Genomic DNA, 23,637 nt, shown 5'->3' with positions numbered 1-23,637 from the left:
AGTCTGCAGTGGCAAGCCCTGAAACCAGGCAGCGTTTCTGCCTGGAATCCTGGCTGCTCATCATGTTCCACAACATGAAATGAGACTCTCCCCAGGTTCAACATTTGCCTTTGTGGCAAGTATCGAGTCATCTAGTTCCCCATCTGCACAGATATACTTTTGGATAAAGTGTAACACCTCAATAGGGCTCAAGGCTCTGGATCATGCTTACTGCATGACACAGGTATGGTCCTGCTGCATAAGAACATAGGACAGGTTCAGATCAAGGATCCATCTAATCTACTGGGAAAAGTGTCCATCAAATACAGCACATTAACTCCTTTGTGGTATGACATACATGGCAAAGACAGACCTGGTCACAAATATAAAAGTAGTATAGATCAATCTACAAAATAGTATAATCACCTGGATGGTATAGAATTCATATTTTATTTTTAAAAAAATTTAAAAAGGAAAGTATATATTTTTTAAAGAAAATCTTTTTATTGTTTTTCAACAAGATAACAGAAATGAACAACAAAAAAACCCCAGTAAATAATAGAGAAGGAAGAGAAAGTAATTTTACAATTAGCAGTTCCTAGACATCTCATAATTACATACATCAATCGGGAGATTCAGCAGCCCTCTGTTCTCCGCCTTCCAAAAAAAAGACCCACCCTCACTAATCCAACCTTGCCAGGAATTATTAGGGGGGAAATTGGAGAGATGGGGGCGGGGGCACACACCAAAATAGCTATATAATCTAGAAAGAAAAACCAAATCTTGGCTGCTGACCCTGTGCTAAATTGTAAATTAGGAAAGGCTCCCAAATAGAAATAAATGTTTCATCTGAAGTATTCCATAAGTAAGCAGTAACCTTAGCCATAGAGGCATATTCCCATAATTTTAATAACCACTCATATACCATCAGAATTATTTTGTCTCCATTTAGCCGCATATAAAATCCTAGCTGCAGTGATCATATACAAAGACAGCTCTGAATATTTAGTAGGAATATAGAATTTAGTCATGTTCAACAAAAAAGCCTCTGGAGAGTGAGGAAAATTTATTTTTAAAATTTCTTGCATCTTACAGTGAATTTCCCCCCAAAATTGTTGCGCTTTGCTATATGTCCACCACATATGATAAAATGTCCCTGCATGGCTCTTACACTTCCAACAATCTTCAGAGAATTTACTATCCATCTTTGGAATCATCATAGAAGTAATATACCATCTAAAGTACATTTTGTACCAATTTCCCCTTAAAATGCTGTTTGCTGTAAATTTAATGTTCACCTTCCATTGGTATTCCCATTGTTGCATGTCAATTGTTTTATTTAAAATTTGCATCTACTTGATCATACAGTCTTTAATCTGTTCTGTTTCTGAATCGTATTTCAATAGCAACTTATATATCAGTTCCAGTAAATGACTGGTATTTTCAGTAATTCTGTAAAGTCCTAAGTTTGCCACCTTGTCTCTGTATTTCTTTCTTCACTATGGTGCTAATCTGTAGGCATTGAAACCATGAGGGCTCATTGGACTCTGAATCAAGAGTCTGGAAGGATTTCATTTTTGTTTTTCCTGTAGCTAAATTTTGCAGATTATATGCTTTCTCTCTCCAGTAGGCAAAATGTCTAGTATTTTCCTCTCCATGGGGGAAAAAAAATGTTTATGATAGATGCCAAGGCGATAATTCTGGACTTATCCTGTTCTTATATTTGTGCCAAACATGTAATAAACTACTTCTAATTGTATGAAGTTTTATGTCATGATCTTTCCTTTTTATGTTAGCCCATAAATACTTATGTAACCCTTCTGGAAGGTCAGACCCTTCCATAGCCATCGTTGAACCATATGATTCTTTGATCCAGTCCGAAATCCATGTCAAGCAACTGGCGTGATGATATAATTTCAGATTAGGTACAGCCACTCCTCCCTGATTTTTTGAATCTTGCATGGCCCTGAACTTAATTCTTCATTTTTTTATTGGCCCAGATAAAAGAGTTTATGTTCCTCTGCCACATGTTAAATGTTTTATTATCAATTTTAATAGGGATCATTTGAAATAAAAAGTTCATCTTTTGTAAAATATTCATTTTAACTGATGCTATCCTTTCCAGCCAAGTATACATTTTTAATGGTTGTTCATATAAGTTACAGATAGACAAAAACTTCTGACTATAAATATATTCTGTATACTAAATATGACATGAAAGATTGGTTCATAAGATAAATAAAGGCTAGTTGTCCTTGTGATGTTTATCAAATCGTTCTGATAGAGCTCTTAATATATTTCCTGGCTTCTTTTGGTATCTGTCTCGAAGATTTTCAATTGCAATCTTTGTCTGTTATAACAAAACAACAACATAAAGTTATAAACATTTCCTAAAGTTCTAAACAGCATACAGTTCTAAACATACTAACTTATGTACACTGCCTAGGGATGCACATGTCAGGTAGTATAGTCGTGAGTGTGTGTGTGTGTGTGTGTGTGTGTGTGTGTGTGTGTGTGTGTGTGTGAGAGAGAGAGAGGATATTAACAGTTATTAATATCAGATGGATAGATAGATAGATAGATAAAGGCACAATGACAAGCAGAATCCAATTATTCACTCACAGAAATGCTAAATGTAATTGCTTTATCTGAAAAACAAGCATATTCCTTCAGTGCACACAATGCTGGCAAACATAAATGTACTTTATTTATTGCATTTAAATCCCATCCTTCCTTCAAGAATCTCAGGCATAGATCCCACCCCCTTTGATCTTCACAACTCTGTGAAGAAGGATAGATCATGAGGTAATGTCTGGGTCAAGGTGAGCTTCATGGCTTATGGAATATTTGAAACCCCATCTCACCTGTCCTACCCTGGCATTCTAACCACTACATGTATCCCCCTCTCTCTTTTTTTTTAAAATAGAGCAGCCTATAAGAACTTGCCTATGAGAGCAGTCAAACCCTAAAATGTATGACTTGAGCTTCTTCAAACAAGCATTTTTTTAAAAATGGTTTTCACATCTACCATATAGGCAAAGCTTAAGTATATGTAAGGGTGGGGGGGAACATAGATCTGTTTCCCCATATCCATATGCCAAACAGATGTGTGCATTTGTCACATGCAGGGCCAGTCCTAGGCTAAATAGCACCCTGGGCGAGGAGTGCCTTTGGTCCCCCACCCCCAGTTAGTGCATCAGTATTGTCAAGCTTGTAGCTTGTGGGAGCTCAAATGGGCATGCCCTTCAGGTAGGTGCCCTGAGTGACTGCCCACCCCAAGGCCAGCCACAGTCACATGTCCTTACACTGCAATGTAAAAAAATAGTTCTCCTACATAGAACTGGCACCTGGGCTAGTTGGTATATGGAATGGTCTTCTGGGAAAGAGCCCTTAATAGTGTGCCTGTATGTGAGCAATAACTGTATCTAAGCATGCAGTAGGTATGTGGAATAGATGGCTTGTTTAGGAACAGTCATGGAACTCTTTGGTTAAAATAGTTGGACTCATATAATTAATCTCAGAAAAGTTAAACAGAAAGCAGGATGAGTAGTGAACATTATGAACAAAGTCCATGAAATGAACTCATATCATACAAGGAGGACCTTATTATTAGGGCTGTGCAGAATGTTCCACCTCTTAATGGGCCATTTCAAGGGTTCAGAGTCCAGAGCAGAACTTGCCTACCGGGGGGCGTGGCTGTTCCAAGCTTGGAATGGAAAGGCACATTCCAAGATGGAACATTCCAACCCAGTTCCAAGAATCCAAAATGGCACTCGGAATGGGGTCATTCTGCTCCAATGGAATTTTTCGTGCATTTTGCAATCTGTTCCAAGCTCGGAATGCAAAATGTGTTTTGTGCACACCCCTACTTCATATGCAGCATATGGTTATAAAACTAAATATGTTCTTCACAAGAAAGCAAATACTACTGCTGCTGCTGCTGCTGCTACTACTACTACTACTACTACTACTACTACTAAATATGTGATTTGATTCTGCTTTGGTATTTCCCAGTGCAGAGTAAACTTACTTTTTCAGCCAGCTCCGTAGCAGTTATGTTTGGATCATACGGGATGGGCTCTCCAAGATATGTGCGTAATTTAACAGGAAACCCTCCATAAATGGGAAGGGCTAGGAGTCTTATATAGTGGTCATAGAGCCATCTCAACCACCCTGTGCATGGAACAGAATAACATTCAAGTGACAGCAGCCTGATTTAAAATTAGCATCAAATCTTGGATATGTCCAGTTCAAACAATCCCACCCAGGAAATAAGACTCGAATGATCCCCATGTGTGTTTGAATAGAGAGAAGCCATGTGCTCCATAATTTCCCATAGCACAGGCTGGCTGTCTCTCAGCTCAGTACATATCAATCTTCTATAGAATGATTTGCAGCAACTGCATTGCCTTCCAATGAGACTTTTCTTTCCTCACCACTGTCAAATTAGATGCAAAACTTATTTAATAGTTTGTAGAATGTGATCTGCATCTCTACTTGACTTGGGGTACCTATGCCCTATCCATCGATAATAACTTTATTTTAAATCTAATGGAAAATATGCAATTACACATTCACACATACACAGTCCTGAAGAAAGCAGCATGACTGCATAAACAAATATTTCAGATATGCATAACTGTATATGGCAGCTGTTATGGGTCCTCAGAGGTTGCTGGACTGCAACTCCCATCATTCTGAGCCCCAGTGGCCAATGGCCATTGGGGCTGGGGATGTTGGAAGTTGTAGCCCAGCAGCAAGCTTTGGGGATTCATGTTTGAGAGCCCCTGGTGTATGAAATAAGTCATACCAGTATACCGAGCTGTGAATGTGATCACACTGTAACAGGATGGGTTGCAAAAGGATTTCGAATACTTTAATGTACAGAGGAAGCTGCCATATACTGAGTCAGACCATAGGTCCATCTAGCTCAGTATTGTCTACACAGACTGGCAGCGGCTTCTTCAAGGTTGCAGGCAGGAATCTCTCTCCCAGCCCTGTCTTAGAGATGCCCAGGAGGGAACTTGGAACCTTCTGCTCTTCCAATAGGCTTCATCCCCTAAGGGGAATATCTTACAGTGCTCACACATCAAGTCTCCCATTCATATGCAACCAGGGTAGACTATGCTTAGCTGAGGGGACAAGTCATACTTGCTACCACAAGACCAGCTTCCCTCTCTATGTAGCTCAGTTATAGTGGAACTGTGAAAACTGTTTCATAAAAATAACTACAACAGCAGAACTCAAGAACATGAAGCATAAGCACTTTTGAAAGGAACACTGTTTCTTTTGTGTTGAAGGAAAGGCAGCTTATTAGCAGACAGTAAAGAGCACACCGTCTTTCTTTTCGCTTCTCCTACAACAGAGGCTGGAAAACAGCAGGGGGTAGGGAGAATTCATGGCAGCTTACAGCAAAACAAAACACACACACAATAATATATACACAGGAACTACACTAAGTATGACGTATGAATAGCAGCAATAGCAACAACAGTGAGCTCTTCAATTAAGGTTGCAACCGCTATACACACTTACCTGGGAGAAAGTCTCATTAAAACTAATAGAGCTTACTCCTGAGAAGGCATGCATAGGATTGCAGGAAAAAGGAGGAAATTAGGCACTGGGGGGAAAGTCTTCCAAATTACAATGCAGGCACTTAGCACTTAATTTACATCAAAAGGAGGATAAAACAGGAGCAACCTGCCCTCCAGGCATCTCCTGGTGAAAAACCAACCAGCCAAAAGAGAATGTTCCTCATGGGACTTGCAATGCTTACACTTTTCTCAGCCAGCCTCATCAAGAAAATGGTGCCTACACATTTTGCTGCCTGTCTCAGCTTCTGGAAGGCCAAGAGTTTAGCTTTCTTTTAAAAATGAAAGTTGGGGATCCTTGCGAGCTAATGGGCTAAACAGCTGCTGAGTGACACACCTAGAATCCATGAAATACCCGACTATCTGGGGAATTTGGCAACTAGGGATGTGCACCAAGTGGTTCATGAACTCCCGGGAGGTGGGGAGGAGCCTTGAAGGGGCAGGGAGGGTGCCCTAACCTGCCCCGCCGCTTTCCGCCTGCCGGCGCTGTCCCCAAAATTGCTGGTGTGGGTCTGCAGCTTACCTCCTTGCAGCCCTGGTCAGTGTCATACTGGAAGTGGTTGGCACATGTGTGTGTGCATGCTGTACGCACACCAAACCAAGGTGAAGTTTAAGCAACCCCTAGGAAATCTTCTGAGCCAAATACCTTAATGAATTTTCTTGATAAACCTCAGATACCACATGCAACCAATATGCACAGCTTCAAAGAAAGAGATGTGCTGCAAATTCATGAGGACTATAATAGAGGGTTGTGAAAATAACAAATGAAATCTTAATGAAATAGAGAAAGGAATATTTAAAATGTAACTCACATGTCTTTCCAACTATTCTGTATGCTTCGCGAATATTTTGTGTAAACATAGGGATGATGGGCTAAAAAAGGTGAAAGGAAGAATGAAAACAGGACAGAATCAGAGAAGTATTTCAGCCCCACTTCGATCTGATTTGCACCTATTTGCACCCGAGGCAAGGCAGGATGCTCTATAGAGCATCTAGAGCACTCAAATGTGCCTTCAGTTCCCTCCCCTTCTCATTATCAACCCAGAGGTGAATAAGAGAGGAGGCAGAGGAAGGTGTTTGTGTTGCATGTTGGTGGCACTGGCTACCACTGCTAGAAATGAAGGTGGTGGCAGAGGTGAGTGTACATGAACATGCACAATATTCAAGCAGTCGCAGTGGCTATGGTCACTGCTTGCAAAAAGAAAGCATTTGGTGCCATGCTTCAGGTGCAAAGTCATCTTGGGCTGAAACTGTACCCCATTCTGACTTTTCAAATATCCCGCTTGGATTGTTTTCACTGTTTTGACAATGGATGGGTAAGTGAATGTGTTTCTGTTCCCCTGGTCTCATTATTTATCAGTCAACAAAGTGCATTTGTACATAAAAACATTACACACTGTCTTGTATAATCACACAGGCAAAGAAAATATCCCAGGGAGATCACTTACCACTTTGGCCTCTAAGGCCACTTGAGCAAAACCAGTACGGTTACCCCATATCAGGTTGTAGTTCTGGTGGTCACTAAAGTTTCCTTCTCTAAGTCCACCAGGGGAAATTCCCAATAAATTGCCTTTCTTCAGAATTTCCACACATTTAGATTTATTGCCATTTGTGCAACCAGTCAAATCAAGAGCAAGTTTTGTTCCTGTAAAAATATGCCAAGTAGAAAATAACAATTTCATGTAAGTATTGTTTCTGGTATAGTGTAGATATTAGAAGTGTGCATGGAACTGGATTCAGCTCGAATCTGGACCAGACCTAAGCCACCATGGGTGGTTTGGGCTCAGGCTCGATCGAGCTGGGCCCTGGTCCAGTCCAGCTGTCAAGCCAGGGTGCTTTCCAGAATAGCTGCTCAACAGCAGCAAAATGTCTCCTTTCAGGCAAGTCGCATTCAAAACGTAAACAGCAGGGGGAGCAGTCTCGTGGAAACTAACCACCCGAAAAAACAGCAACTTTCATACACCGGATATACGATGTCCTAACTCTATCTCGCTGCAATTGATATCGAAACAAGGCATTGGAAATGTGAATGGCACCCTGCTGTGTCTGCATAGGGACTGCAGTGTCACAACACTGGAAGTGTGGAAGCACACTTCCAAGATACGATGTGACCCCACTGCAGGGTCTAGTCTGGAAAGCGCCCAGGCGATTGAGGGATATGCTTGTAAAGGGGAATTGGGCAAGGATTCTCCTTTACAACTAAAGGGCTCTCTAGAAACTATATCCGGGGGGGGGGGGGCAGTAATCTTTACCTTTAAAAGGTGGCAGCGGGGATTGCAGAGGTGGGGGCAGTGGCAGCAGGGGCTCCTCCAACCCCCCACCAGCTTCCCAAATGATAGGCTGGGCCAGCTACCTCCTGGTTTGGGCCTCTGCACATGTGCAGAGGCCATGCTAATGGCAGCTGTGTATGCTCAGAGGCCTGAAACAGGCTGCAGCCAGCCCACCCTATCATTTGGGAAGCTGGCGGGTGCGGGTTGGAGGAGGTAAATACTATCTCCTCCAAACCCCACATTTAGTTTCTGGAAAGCCCATTTCTTGTGAAGGGGGATCCTTTGCCAGATTCCCCTTTACAAGTATATCCCTCAAACTCCTTGACCCAGCTCACAAGTGGGTTCTTTGAGCCGGACTTAGCTCAACTCAGACTAGCTCTAATCTTTATGGGGCTGGGCTGTTTCAAACTCAAACCTTTGAGTTGAGATGACTTGAATTCAAGCCGGGCTCAATTTGAGTCGGGTTGCACTGTTGGGGATATCTACTTGTATAGCAGAGTATTTCAGGAGCTAGCTCACTCCCATTACAGCAGAAGTTAACAGAAGTCTCAGGGGCAACGGCTTGTAACTGATCAGCATGGAGATTCATGAAAGGTTAAACTAATCTACTTTATTCAGAAGTGCATGTGATAGGAAAATATCTATATCTAACTTCTTGCTACATGTTGATCAGAGATATATCTATAGAAGCATGGTGCTCAGAGAGAGAGCTAGAAGCATTCTGGGAAGGAAGAGGAGGAAGTTACTCCCAGGAAGTTCCTGAGTACATTCTATCAATAGAGCGGTCATAGAGGCAGAGACAAACAGGAAAGAGAAGGAGAACCTAGCTATCTACCTCTACTCCCAATGCCCCTAGTGGTCTCTAGGATTACTGGTACACAAGTTGATGCCATCTGGAGCTGGATCTCCAACAACCGTTATCATTGCCTTTCACACCGGTTCACAACTCCCATCTTCTCACAAAGCATCTGGAACTAATCTCTAGGTAGTGGCTTGTTCAGTCCATCTGCCACCATCACTTCAGTTAGGTAGTAGGGATGTGCGGACCGGTCTGGCGGTCCGGTCCGGGAGCTCGGGGGTTCGAGGTTGAACCGAACCACCCCCTGGTTCCATCGGACCGGAACCGGACTGCCAGGTCCGGTCCGGCCAGTCCGCGAATTTCCTTATTTTTTTAAAAAAATAAGGTTTATTTTAAATACCTTTCCCCCCTTTGGGGGGCTTGCTGAGGCCACGGGTGTGTGTGTCCGCGCGGGTTCCCTCTCCCCCCAGTGGCCATCCTTATCACCGCCACAGCCACTGCAGACGGGTAAATCACCATTTTCGGCCCTTTCGGGCCGCTGTATGAGCGTGCGGCCACCTCGCAGAGGGCATTGGCACATGTGCAGCAGCTGCCAAAATAGAGGCTGTGTGCTCATACGGAGGCCCAAAAGGGCTGAAAATTGTGATTTACCCGGTTGCGGCAGTGATAAGGATGGCCAGCGAGGGGAGAGGGAACCCACGCGGACAACCCCCCCCACGATCTCAGCAAGCCCCCTGAAGGGGCTAAAGGTATTTAAAATAAACTTTTTTAAAAAATTAAGGAAATTCGCGGACCGGTCCGGAACTGGACTGGACTGGGGGGGGGCGTTCGATTGGGGGCCGGACTGAACTGGCCCAGTTAGGTTTGAGGCTGGTGCGGCCTCGCACTGAACTGGGCCAGCCGGTTCCATGCACACCCCTATTGGGTAGTCCTTCAACTTGACTAGCCCCTTCTCTTATGCATTTCAAACATAGTGGTGCTTTGTGTCAGTGTGCTTTGTTCAAGACTTGACTTTCTCCATAAGTGAGAGCTGAATCCAACTTTGGTTGTCTTCAAACATCTCAGTAGGCCTTGGTTCTTCAATCTCAAAGTCTAGCATTAGCTTGTGTATCCACACAGCTTCCTTGCACACTTCAGTGGCTGATATGTACTCTGCTTCTGTGGTTGAGAGAGCACAAGTGACTGCTTCTGGCTAGTTCAGCTTATTGCTCTGTCTTCATAGAAAAACAGGTGCCCACTGGTGGGTTTGCGATCAGCTCTGTCTTCAGCCCAATCTACTTCTATATATCCCACCAGTCTGGGGTTGCTGTTTGCTGGAACATCTCATGTATAGTGAGATACCTTCAGGTATCTCACCAGCCTTTTGACTGCAGTCATTCTCGGTTGGTGCAATTACATTTCTGCTTAGGATTCCCACTGGTGCAGCAATATCTGACCTTGTCACCGTGGCCATATAAAGAAGCTTGCCAATTGTGTTTCTGTATTGGTTGCTGGTTGGTAAAGGTTCACCATCTCCATCTTGCTTCAGGAAATATGTATCCATTGGTGTACTGACTACATTGGCATCTGTCAGTCCCAGGCATTCCAGAAGATACTTTATTATTTTTATTCTGGTTGAGATGGAATGCTCCATCTCCTTCTCTTTCTATTTGAATGCCAAGATGGTAGGAGATGCTTCCAAGTTCCTTCACCTCTAGTTTCCCCTGCTAACTGGGCAAAGAGGCACCTTTTACCGTGGTAATTCTCTTTATTTAGCAGGGGGAGGGTAACTGGCCCTATCCACCCCGAGCACAGTACCTCCAGTAACAGTTGCTGATGTCTATCTTGTGTTTCTTTTTAGAATGTGAGCCCTTTGGGGACAGGGAGCCATCTTATTTATTTATTATTTCTCTTTGTAAACCGACCTGAGCCATTTTTGGAAGGGCAGTATAGAAATTGAATTAATAATAACAACAACAACAGTTTGTTTTGTTCTGTTCAGTGACTGTACAATCCATTTTTGCTTTTCTTCATATTCAATAATCAGGTTATCAACAAAAGTCCATTTATGCTCTCTGAATCTTGAGTACAGGCAGGGGTCAGTTTGTCCTTGTGTGAACCCCTCCTTGAGCAGCAGTTGGTTTCGCTTTTTATTCCATCCTCTAGCAGCTTGCTTTAAGCCATAGATGCTCTTTTGAAGTTTGCACATAAGCCTCTCTTCCAGGTTCTTCAAAGCCTGGTGGTTGCTGCATATAGACGTCTTCCTCATTTTCTCCATGTAGGAAGGCAGTCTTTACATCCAAGTGGTCAGCATGCATCTTTCTGGCTGCTGCTATGCTGAGTAGTGTCCTGGCTGAAGTGTGTTTCACAACTGGTGCAAATGTCTCATCATAGTCTTCACCATATATTTGGGAGTATCCTTTGGCTACTAGCCTTGCCTTGGAGCACTGTACATCCCCTTCTGCATCTTGTTCGATTTTAAAGACCCATTTGAATCCTACAGACTTTATTTCAGCAGGTAGGTAATCTCTGCACAAGAACAAGACATGGACACTTGTGGAAACAAGTGTCCATGTCTTGTTCTTGTGCAGAGATTTAATTTCTTTTTCTGTAGCTTTCCTCCATTTCTCAGCTTTGTAGGTTTCATCTTTTCAACGTCTTGCTATGTGCAGGGTTCCTATAACTCTTCACTTCTGCTGATGAGTTAGAGTCTTTTAGGTGGAATGCCTTTCTTGGGTCTCTGTGAGCACTTCAGCTCTAGCTCAGGCTGTGCAATCCCTACTGAATCTGGTTCAGGTTCAGGTTCACTGTCTGGCATGAGGTGCATGAAAGTCTGCTCACCTGGTTCCTCATTCATCTGGATCCTTGGCCCAACTTCTGGTACTTCACCTTTGGTTGGCCTTTGCCTCTCATCAAAGTACACATTTCAAATTTCAATATCACAAGTTTCAATATTAAGGATTTTGTATCCTTTTCCTCCTAGTATATATTGACAGAGTACTCCTTTCTTATTTCTGCATTAAGCTTGTTTATCTTTGCTTTTGCTATCTATGCACATACTTCACATCCAAATACTCTGATATGCTTTAGGCTAGGCTTATATCCAAACCACAGTTCTTTTCTACTGCTTTGGTTGGCAATCTGTTCTGTAAATAACTGGCAGTCATCACTGCTTCTTCCCAAAACGTATTTGCCAAACCTGCATCTTGCAGCATGCAACTGGCCATTTCTAGTAAAGAGCGGTTCTTCCTCGCTGCCATGCCATTCAATTCTGGTGTATATGAGGACATAGTCTTATGTTTAGTCCCCTGTTCCTTCAGGAATGTTTTCACTTGACATGTACTCGTCTCCATTGTCTGACCTTAGTCTATGAGGATTTCTTTCAAATTTGTTACTGACCAGTGCAACATACTCTTTAAACTTCTAAAACAATAGAATCTTCTCTCTTAGAGTATAAACATAAACAAATCTTGAAAAATCATCGATAAATATGAGTATGTAGCAATTGTCAACCATGCTGTATTCTAACGGACCACAAAGATCACTGTGAATCAACTATAGGGGGACCTGTGACACTTTCTCCTCTCTCTTATTAAAGGAAGGCTTCACAGATTTGCACAGAGGCAACAGTCATATCTGGATGCTGCCTCTCTGCATGGCTGTACTCTAAAGTCTTTAATTATTTCCCCCTTCTCAAGCTCATGAATCACTTTGATGAGCAAGGCAATGGTGCCAAAGTAGGTCACATGACTTGTGATTGCACACTGTTACTAGACTTACTCTTTCATTTATAGAGTCCAATTCAAACAATCCACTTTCAGAGTTGCGGCCATAATCAAGTCATCTCCATTTGTAATATAACAATGCTTGACTTTGTACTCAACTCTGCATCCTTTTTCGACTCCATATTGCACAGAAATTAAATTATTCTCCAGTGATGGCACAAATACTGCATCCTTAAGGGTAACAGCCACACACTGTCCTTCTGGTAGATAACAATGCACTTTTGCAACACCTCTCCCCTCAACAGAAAGAGATCAACCATCTGTGAGATAAATTGGAACTCTGTAATCCTTATCCATTTCTGTAAACAGTTTGATATCTTTCAAAAGGTTTTCTAGTGCTCCAGAATCTATGCAGAATACATTACTGGTTTCAATCATGGTATTATAACATTTAAGCTTGGATCCCTTCATGTTCTTCTGTTTATGAGAATCTCCTTCCGGTATGGAATTCTGATGGCTTGTAGCATCAGGAATCTTAACCCTCTTTGTCTCTCCTTTTGTCCTATCTCTGCCAGCAGCTGCTTTTCTAGACTTAGCAGAGCAATTATAGCATACAAATGGTCTTCACTTCCACACTGAAAACACCTTTTGTTTGTGTTGCCTGAGTGGAATGCTGTAACATGATCTGCAGGAGCAGAGCGCATTTCTTGCCTTTTTATGAGAATGTTCAGCTAAGCACCAAGAGCTATATTTTAAATTTAAAGATGCATCTAAAACTTCAATTTCCATTTTAAGGGCTTGATAACCTTCAGGCAATGAGTTCAGAATGAATCCCACAATTGCTGCCTCACTGAGGTCTGTCCCCATGTCTTTAAGCTGTTTTCCCAGAGACTTAAGCATTAAGTTGCAGAACTTTTGAATGAGAAAAACTGTATGACTGAGGCTCTTGTGATTGTAAAGCTAATCCAGCCTTTTCCAAACACCACTGGCCAATTCCACACCCATAAAATTAGTATATAATTTTGGACTTACATGCACTCCCAAAGATTCCAAGAGTTTTCTTGTTTTGAGAAGCCCAAAGCTTTCTTGCATCTGCTTGTTGCTCAAAAGGTCTCTGTGTGCCCTTCAGAACATTGTTGAGTCCTTGGCTCATCAGGATTTTATCTGAAATGACCAGCTGCTGTAGTTTGAGCCATTAGCTTGGGAATGCTGAGGCTAATCTGGCTGGAATCCATGCTGTCTCTTTGTTACTGTATCTGTGCCTTTATCAATCCTGAGATCAGATCTGAGTCCCAAAAACCCTGCTAGGGGCTGGGCTCATAATCCTGTTGGGAGTAACTACTTGTATAGCAGAGTATTTCAGGAGCTAACTCACTCCCATTACAGCAGAAGTTAACAGGGTCTCAGAGGCAACAACTTGTAAATGATAAGCATGGAAATGCATGCAAGGTTAAGCTAATCTACTTTATTCAGAAGTGCAAGTGATAGGAAAATATCTATATCTAACTTCTTGCTACATGTTGATCAGAGATATATCTATAGAAGCATGGTGCTCAGACAGAGAGAGCTAGAAGCACCCTGGGAAGAAGGTGGAGGAAGTCACTCCCAGGAAGTTCCTGAGTACATTCTATCAATAGAGCGGTCATAGAGGCAGAGATAAACAGGAAAGAGAAGGAGACCCTAACTATCTACCTCTACTCCCAATGCCCCTAGTGGTCATTGGGATTACTGGTGCAAAGGTAAACATTACATACTGTACTAGTAGTATTGCACTGTTCAGGCACTCATGTACCACTGCTTGCTCATCCTTCTGAGTAAGTCAGAACACCTTTTGTATCACTTCCTCCCCCAAAGAAGGCGGCAGGCCACCAGGGCAAAATAGATCTCCTGTTTTTGCTGATTTAGTGGAATTTGCTGCCATTTTCTTCTCAAATCAAAGTGGTGAGGGCCTGCATTTGGTTTCATTGCTCACAGGTTGTTCAGTCTTGATGTCATGAGGATTGCAAAACAACTGCCCACTGCTTGCTCTAAGAAAATGCTTTGTATTCTGTTCAGTAGGTGTTCATACTTGCAATTTGACAGTCTGCTAGAAACAAGTAGATCTAAGTAGAATGAATGGAGTCTACTTTCCACATATTTCAACATTAAGCATTTAGACTTAAATCCAAGTCACATTAAGCATTTAGAATTAAATCTATTCATACTTAGAGCATAGCATTTGATTACAATTCTTGGAAATTGGACTAGTTTGCCCACTATTTCCCGCCACTACAATGTTAAAGGGGATACAGTTCTAATGTAGATGACAGCCATCTGTTTTCCAGATGGCAGATGGCGGTGGGGGGGGGGATAGTCTAGCCCCCTTTCCCATGTACAGTGAATTTGGTTTGTATAATAATGTAAACAAATGAGTTCTAAAGGGGCTGTACTTGACATCTGAGTGGCTACCATCTTGTTTCAAGGTAGAGAATTGGGGAAAATGCCCTCCAGGTAACTCTAGGTCCCTTTCCCATGTGCTGTGAATCTGGTTTGTACTGGATTGTCAAGACATGCATTCTAAAGGGGTGGTGTTTATATTTTGCTTGTCTGCCATTTTGAAACTAGATGGCTGAGTGAAATAAAGATACCTCTGTCTAGGGTCCCCTAGGGCTTTCTCCTAGTGCTATAAATTTGTTTTGTATCAGACTGTAAACACAAAATGTATTAGTAAGGGAAACACATGGTGATCTCATAAGCCTTTCCCCCCTTCATAAAGTAGACTAAAAATGTCGTTAAAGACTTCTGGGCAGATGCCCTTTATGACCATTCAAAACATTATGATAATTTGCAATATTCTAATCTTAAATTTATCACAATCATGCTTTACCTGGTAGTATATATAAGCCATCGTCAACTAAAGTTTGAATGAGTATCCCTGTCTGAGTATAGAGTCTAGCCAGAAAGAAGGCATAGTCGAAAACAACAGCTCCATGGTAAAAAACAATAAGTCCTGGTCCTTTTGGTAGATGTTCCATCCCAATAACCTCATAGCCTGAGAAGAAAACAAAGTGCAACAGATTAACACTGTTTCCATGCAAGTTATATAAAGATAACTTGTTCATTTAGTGGAGGAAAACACTAAAGTGCAGAACTGAATATGATAATGATATGGCTCTTCTACAGATACCATTCGTTTTACTTGCTAGGCTGTCATCTGCTAGAAGCAGGACTTTCTCTGTAGTAGTCCTGGAATTAAGGATATTGGATAATGTGGCTGTCCTCACAAGTTAGGGAGAGTTAGGGCTAGGCTGCTTGTAAGGAGTGCTGGGATCCACGCAGATCCAGGCGCTCCTGCCGCGCCTAACCCCACTTCCAAGCCCGGCTCTTAGCCAAGCCTCACTCTTTGTGCTCCCTTAACCCGGCTGCCAGGATTGTGTGTTTTCTCAGGATTCACACAACCTGAGGAGACCCAGAGATTGGAACCTAGATTGCCCATCTGACAGGGGACCCCATCAATGCACCACACTTCTGGCACAGTGCATTGTGAGATATCCAGAGGCTGGGGTGTGTCATCCCGGCCTCCAGAGCTCCGCACTACATGGCACAGCATGGATCATCTGGGAGCGCAGCCTGTGCAAGCTGCTAGGGGTATGTGCAACCTGCTAGGGAACCGGTCCAGGGATGTAGCTAGGGAACTGGTCCAGGGATGTCCCGTGTTCACCCCCTCTCATGTGGCCCATTGGAGTAAGGGAGATAATGAAGAAGATAGGGAAGAGTGAAGCTAGGGGCCCTTCAAGAGCTCGGGGGCCCAGGTTCTTTGAATCCATCCACTCAATTATAGCTACATCCCTGAACTGGTCCAACATGAACCAAATCAGTTTGAGCATTCTGACTGTGAACTGGACTGGCCTTCAAGAAGGCCGGCTGGTCCATGATTGGATTGGTCTGAGCCCTGTTCCTGGCGGACTGGTTCGGTGGTTCAAGAAGCAATGCTTGTAAAGGGGAATCCGGTGAAGATTCCCCTTTACAAGCAAAGGGGAAGCCTTCACACACACCAAAGGTGGTGGCAGTGGGAGGCAACTAACCTTCTCTGTTGCTGCCCCGAGGCTTTGCAATGCGCTCCAGAGCCTCCCCATCTCTGACAATTTTTAAAAAGTCTTTAAAGAAGCATCTGTTTACCCAGGCTTTTAACTGATACTGTTTTGATTGTTTTTAGTGTTGTTTTAGAATATTGTTTTAAAATGTTTAAATTGTTGTCTTTTAAGTTTGCCAGACCGGTTCAGCCTGGTTCAGTCGAACAGACTGGACCACCTGGCCAGTTCAAACAAACTGGTTCGTGTACTGCAGTCCGGTCCAAATGCAGACCAAACCTTGGAAATTGGTTCTGTGCACACCCTTACTCCCAGCAACATTTATTTGATCATCTGGCGTGAAGGTGAGTTGGAGCAGTCTCCCCCGCCCCTCCGCCTGCCTGCCCCTCGTAATGTGAATGGCCCCAATATCTAATTAGATATTACATCAATAGTGAAAAGCAGCACAGATCTTCTCCTTATTTTTGTGCCACTCTGTGTACTTTGTTTAAATAGTGGCAGGGTTCTCTTCTTCTGTGGAATTATCCCCACCCCAAAGTTTTAAAATGCTACCTCTCTATAGTATACTTCCTGCCATTTCTATTGCATATGCTGGTGAAGATGGTGCAGGAGTTGTTATCCAGACTTATCTATCCTGTTTGACACTTAAGCCTCCAAAGCCTAGCATGGGAGTTGAATTAGTGCCTCTCCATCCCACAACATTGCATTATGGTACCATTGTGTACCAACATCCTTGTCATCTCTCATCTTAACTACCATAATGCACTTTATGTGGAGCTGCTCCTGAAGACTATTTGGAAACTGTAACTATGAAAGAATGAGGATGTCTGACGGGAGGCATGAGGATGTGATCACAACAATCTGTGTTGTGGCAGCTGCACTGGTTGCCAGTTTGTTTCTGGTGCTGGTGATTATAATGAAAGCCCTAAAGACTCTGGGTTCCACATTTCTGAAGGACTGCCTTTTGCCACATATGACTGCCTGCCCAATAAGATCATCTAAGGAAGCCCTTTGTGTGTCCCACTATCAATGGAAGTTCTTAATAAGTGGGGACTGTGAAGAAAATTCTAGGATAAGAGAATGCTATGCAGGTGGAGGAGTGAGAGATGAGTGTTTGGGATGCCATTCAAGAATGAGGGTAATTAAAGGAATTGGAAGAAAGCCAGCAAGCTGAAAACAAAGCATTTGAGAGAACAACAGAAGTTTGAAACAAGCAGAAGGAAAAAACAGGAGGGAGGGAGAAAGTAAACAAGTTGTTCTAGTAAGAACTAATCTTCCTACTTTCCTTTCACTATAATCTTAATTAATAATTACCATCCTCACAAATTAGCCAACTTCAGCCTTAAACATTCAAACGTCTGCCATACTGAATTTGGGTGGATGACATAAACGCATACTATGGCATTCAGCCATCCTTATGTGTCCCTACACCTGTAGCAATTTTGTTTCAAATCAGTTAAGAGGGTCACAAGTTAGGCTACTTGAGCCTCAAATGTTCACACGTCTATCATCTTGAATTGGGGTGGATGTCATCAACACAAACTACACCATTGTGGTGTCCCTATGTTTCATTCACTACAACTGTTTCAAATCTGGTTCAAATCAGTTAGGCAGTCCAAAAGTTAGCCCACTTGTGCCTCAAATGTTTACACATCCACCATCTTGAATCAGAATGGATGACATCATTACAAAGTACACTCTTGAGCAGTGGCGTATCTAGGGAAACTAGTGCCTAGGGCAAGCACTGAAATTGCGCCCCCTGTCCAAACATCTGACACCCATCTTTCAGATAATTTTACCATAATATCAGCTGAAATCTTCCTACAGCCTTCCTATTTGGAAGATTTGCAGGCACATCGTGTATCTAGAGTGTGTCCATATGGATCTGGCCATATTGAAACAACCGCTCATGTCCTGTTGTATTGCGATTATTATAGAGAAGTAAGATGTAAATTAATAGCCCCGCTTTTGAATAATTTCCCTGGTCATCAAGATGAATTTTATTTAAATTACTTGCTTACCAATCCAAATTCTGATGTTGTATATACAGTGAATAAATTTTGCTATATAATATGTCAATTGCGGACTCACATGGTGTAATGAACTTTTATTGCTGTTTTTGTCTTTTTTAAAATCTGTTTTTATCTTATTGAACTGGTCTATGACTGAAATAAATAAATTGATTGATTGATATCAGCTGAAAAATACAAGTCAAGCTTGTTTATCTTTTAATCTTTCAAAAACTATTTAGCAGTGGACGTAGCCAGACCAAAAAATGCTGGAAAACTACAAATTTCAGTATGCTGGGGCTCATGAAATACCCAAATACTATGTGGAGGTGTACTTGGAAAACTAGAAGTGCCTGTCTAATTCTCTACTATGCATTGTAGCATCACTATTACATAAGTTTTAAAAATAAATGGAGAATTTGACTTTTCCCAGATACTCTGAAAATAATTAAAGGATATGCAGAGTAAACTGTGTCACTGCTTGGAATATATTCTAGTATTTCAGAAAGACAGTTAAAATGAGAGAAAGAGAGCAAGAAACTCCCAGTGGGCCTTAATACTAAGGATTTCACACTGAGTCAAAGACAAACTCACCATTAGTAGCCATATTATTAAGACATCACATTTAACTCACTCATCACAAAAAACAAAGTAAGAGCAAATGAATACAATCCTAGCTCATAAGCTTCAGCTCGTTATTCACAAGCCCTGATTCTCTGTACATAGTGCCAAACTGAATAGGTGTACAGTGATTTATATTATATTGAATTAAAAATAATACCTGTAGTCCCTTTGGGGGGCTTCCTAAAGGCTGTGGGGGGTCTGTAAAGGTTTCCCCTCCCCCTGCTGGCTTCTAGGGCCTCGCAGGGACCATTTTAGCATGTGTCGTGGCCATTTTTTAATTTTTTTTTAAAATGACAGCTAAAAACAAAATGGCCACCATGCATGCTCAAATGGCCTCTGCGAGGCCTGGCCTGGCCTAGGGCCTCACAGAGGTCATTTGAGCATGTGCAGTGGCCATTGTGTTTTCAGTAGCCATTCTTAATTTTTTTTAAAAAATTATGAAACAGCGCACCCCCCCTTCAAGTGGCGCCTGGGGCATGTGCCCTGCCTGCCCCACCCTAGATACGCCCCTGCTCTTGCGCTGTCCCTAGAGTTTTAGCAAATTTGTTTCAAATTGGTAAGGCAGTTCACAAGTTAGCCGACTTGTGTCTCAAATGTTCACACATCCATCATCTTGTATTGGGGTGGATGACGTCATCACAAACTATGTCATTGAGGTGTCCCTATGTGTACCTACAGCTGTAGCAAGTTTGGTTCAAATAGTTTAGGCAGTTCAAAAGTTAGCCCTCTTAAGCCCCAAAAGTTCACACATCCCTGTGATCTTGAATCAGGGTGGGCACATCTTGAACTGGGGTGGATGACATCATTACAAAGTACACCACTGAAGTGTCCCTATGTATCACTCACTACAACAGTACCAAATTTGATTCAAATCAGCTAGAGGGTCCACAAATTAGCTCACTTGCACCTCAAATGTTTGCACATCTGCCATATTGAATTGGGGTGGATTATATTATCACAAACTATGCCATTGAGGCATCCCTATGTGTCCTCACAGTTGTAGCAAATTTGGTTCAAATTGGTTAGGTGGTTCACAAGTTAGCACACTTGCACCTCAAACATTTACGGGTCTGCCATCTTGAATCAGGGTGGATGACATCATCACAAACTGCACCATTGAGGTGTTCCCATGTGTCCCTACAACTGTACCCAATTTGGTTCATATTGGTCCAGGAATTGTGAAGTGGATAGGAAGGGACACATGGACACACACACACGCACACACAGTGCCAGGTGATCTCATAAGCTTACTTTCCTTAAGGGAAATAGGCTAAAAAGAGGCAGGCTGATGCAGAGGCCTTTTCAAAGGAGGCCATAATGAGTACAACTGGGAAGAAAGAATTGGGCATGCAAGGGAAGTTGGGAGAGCTGAGTGGGACCACAGGCCAAGGAGTCAAGTGGCCATAAGATTGCTAAACCAAAAGGCTGTTCTCTCAAGCAGCCTAACCTGGGCTAGGGCAGGCCAGCTTGAGTTAGGCTTCTCGTGTGGAGGACTAGAAAAACAAATAATGAAAAATGAGTTCTGACCCCCAACAATCCGCATTACAAAGAGCAGCGTGGATTGTCTGGGTGTGTGCCGGCACGCCAAAGACTGCACAAACGATAGTCTGGAGGGAAGTAGGTGAAACCCTGTCTTCCCCCTGACCCACCCTGATGGTTGTGTGAATACCGTTCTAAGTAGCATAAGTACCTACCTGCTGTCAAACTCCATGTGCTTTTGTTTAAAAACAGAAGCACATGGCAGGGGAATGATGTCATGGCGCCCAGGTGAGGTGTTGACATCATGGTAGCTGTCAAAATGTGCTTATGTCACCGGAAATGGTCAAAGGTGGGGCTTACATCACAGGAAATGGGCAGAGGAGACCCGTACGTGACCGGAAAGGGTAAGAACTGGGGTACGCCTCACCCCCTGTAGTTTGGCCCCCCCATCCTCCTCTCCTACCCCAGAATATGCCAGGGCATGCCCAGAAGGTGGGCATGTGACCCCTCTATGAACACGCCACTCCACCTTGGACCAATAGGAATAGGTTTCAGACTCCAGGAAGGCTGATCGCATGGATATGATAATGGATCAGTGGTCATTTTGTGTAAGTTTATTGGCCGAAATGGGGTCAAGGGTCCCCTCTGCGAACAAAACCGACCATCCAGGGCCCATGAACAAGGCCCCACCACTTTGCCAGCATGGCTAACAAATAAAGTCAAGGAAGCTTTAGAGGGCAAAAAGACTTCCTTCAGAAATTGGAAGGCCTGCCCAAATGAAGAGAACAGAAAGCTACACAAACTCTGGCAAAATAAATGCAAGGTGCAGGTGAATAGCCCATGTCTCTCTGAGCCATCTTGTTTTTGCAGACTCACTGTTTGTGTGGCCATGGGGTCCCCCAAAAGATTATTGGTGCCAGCTGTACTACTGACAGTTGTAAAACTTAGCCCCCAAAAGCATTCTATTAGCACAAGTTATTTATTTATTTATTTTTACATTTCTATACCGCCTTTCATTAAAAGAAAACCCCAAGGCAGTTTACAAAACTTAAAACATACAATAAAAAGCAGTAAAAACATCAAGCTAAAAACAAGCATAAAAACAAGACAACAGATAAAAACACACAAAAGCAGCAGTAAAAAACGATTATGTAAAAGCCTGGGTAAAAAGCCAAGTCTTTAAAAGCTTTCTTTTTTTATGATGATGAGGTTTCCACCAAAGCCCACTAATTTCCTTTCTTCTCACAAATACGCACATGCACACTTTTTTTAAAGAAAGACTTTTTTCTCTCTGTCTCACAATATAAACATTTCTGGGATATATCCTTAGGTTGCAAGCCTATGCACATAGCAGTTACCTGGGAGTAAGCTCCCCACGAGTTCATTAAGGCTTTGACGTGAAAACTGTATAGAATGGTTGCATTCAGGGATGCTATGATTTAAATCACTTCACAGAACTCAGTTTTAATGATTTTAATCACAGTTTAAATCACTAGTCAAGAAGATTCTTTTTAATCACCATTTTCTAGTAAAAGTAAATCCTTGTTATATTATATTATATTATATTATATTATATTATATTATATTATATTATATTATATTACATTATTTATTTATTTATTTATTTATTTATTTATACATAGGTTATTTATACATAATAGATAAAATGCAGCCCTGAGGTACTCCATACAGTGGCTTCAATTTTTAGGTGCAATAGTCATCAAGCCACATCATAAGAAGTCTGTGTGAGAGACAGGAGCAGATTCATCGCAAAGTATTCCCCCAACACACACTCCCAGCCCCTCCTGGTGAGCCAGTACAATACCATCATTGATAGTATCAAAAGCCACTAAAAGACCAAGAGCTACATTCAGTCTTTTCCCTGGTGATGATCATCCATCAGGCTGACCAAGGCACTCCCAACCCCATCAGCTGCCCAAAAGCCAGATTAAAATGGGCCCAGACAATCTATTTAGTCCAAAACTGTCTGGAGCTGAGAAGCCACCACCCTCTCAATCACCTTGCTCAACCATGGGAGATTAGAGACTGGCCAATAATTGTTCATCTCTGAAGGATCCAGTGCAGCCTTCTTCTAATAATTTCCTCCTTAAGATAAGGAGGCATCCTGCCCTCTCTCAGTGAGGCATTTATTATGTCAGCAAGGCCATCTCTAATAATTTCCTTGCTAGGAGTTATAAGCCATATTGGGCAAGGGTCGAGAGAACAGGTGGTGGACCATACAGCTCCAAGCAGTTTGTCCACATACTTGGGAGCCACAGATGGAAACTGATCCAATCTCACTATATAAGAGGAGTTACTGGATGTCTCTTACATTGACTTCGCACCTATAGCAGTATCCAGATCAGCTTGAATGTGAGATATGTTATTTGTGAAAGAGTCATTAAAAGTGTCACAATGGGCTACTGAGGGTTCTAAATTAAGCCTGAGGCAAGGAGGAATCTGAGTTAGTTCCCCACATATTTGCATTGCTTTTCCGTTAGGACCACCTAGTAAATTATGTTTCTTTCAATAATCTCCCTTTTGTTAATTGAAACCTCTCTCTCAAGCTGATTTTCTTGAGTTCATACGCTTGCACAAATTGAGGCTGATTGGAAGGGTCTCCCCCTTTGAGCTAAATATCCCACATTCGCCCGAACTAGAGGGTGCAGGCCAATCACTCTCGAGGCAGTTTCATCAACAATTGCTCTTACTTGTAACTGATACTTCAGTAAATCAATTGCCTCTTGTCATTTCTTTGCTTTTAATTATTGTTGTTCCAAAGCTATAAGTTTTAAAGAAGTGGAATAAAATATTTTAATGAACACATTGATATAAATAAATGAACAGGATTTGGACTGTTGGTCATAAAGAAACCATATGCTCACCATGCCATATCTTGCCAACTGTGTCCAAAGTGTATGTGATCCTTTGCTTTGCATTGTCCCATAATTTGCTAGTGGTGTCTTCTTGTATGTTGTTCTTTTTCTTGTAAATATAGAGAAGAAGTGAGCAAATATATAAAATGCAAACTATACATGAATATACTGCATTACACAGTATGAAAGGCACTAATAACCACAAAGGATAAGCCATGTAGCTCACATAGTCTTCC

At 42.3% G+C, this 23,637-nt stretch overlaps 1 protein-coding gene across 1 annotated transcript; it reads right to left on the bottom strand.

The window, feature by feature from the left end:
- Window positions 1–889: 889 nt before the first annotated feature.
- Window positions 890–23,308, bottom strand: LOC128323992 (transmembrane protein 68-like). Its single transcript, XM_053248034.1, has 6 exons — window positions 23,237–23,308; window positions 15,210–15,374; window positions 7,019–7,215; window positions 6,383–6,443; window positions 4,010–4,152; window positions 890–2,329 (listed from the first exon to the last, which is right to left on the bottom strand). The coding sequence occupies exons 2-6, from the start codon at window positions 15,355–15,357 to the stop codon at window positions 2,225–2,227; spliced, it is 654 nt and encodes a 217-aa protein (XP_053104009.1). The 5' UTR covers window positions 15,358–15,374; window positions 23,237–23,308; the 3' UTR covers window positions 890–2,224.
- Between the last annotated feature and the right edge of the window lie 329 nt (window positions 23,309–23,637).

The sequence above is a fragment of the Hemicordylus capensis genome, chromosome 4, assembly GCF_027244095.1.
Source record: "Hemicordylus capensis ecotype Gifberg chromosome 4, rHemCap1.1.pri, whole genome shotgun sequence".
NCBI classification, from domain to species: Eukaryota; Metazoa; Chordata; class Lepidosauria; order Squamata; family Cordylidae; genus Hemicordylus; species Hemicordylus capensis.
This window is presented reverse-complemented; position numbering and strand designations above follow the sequence as displayed.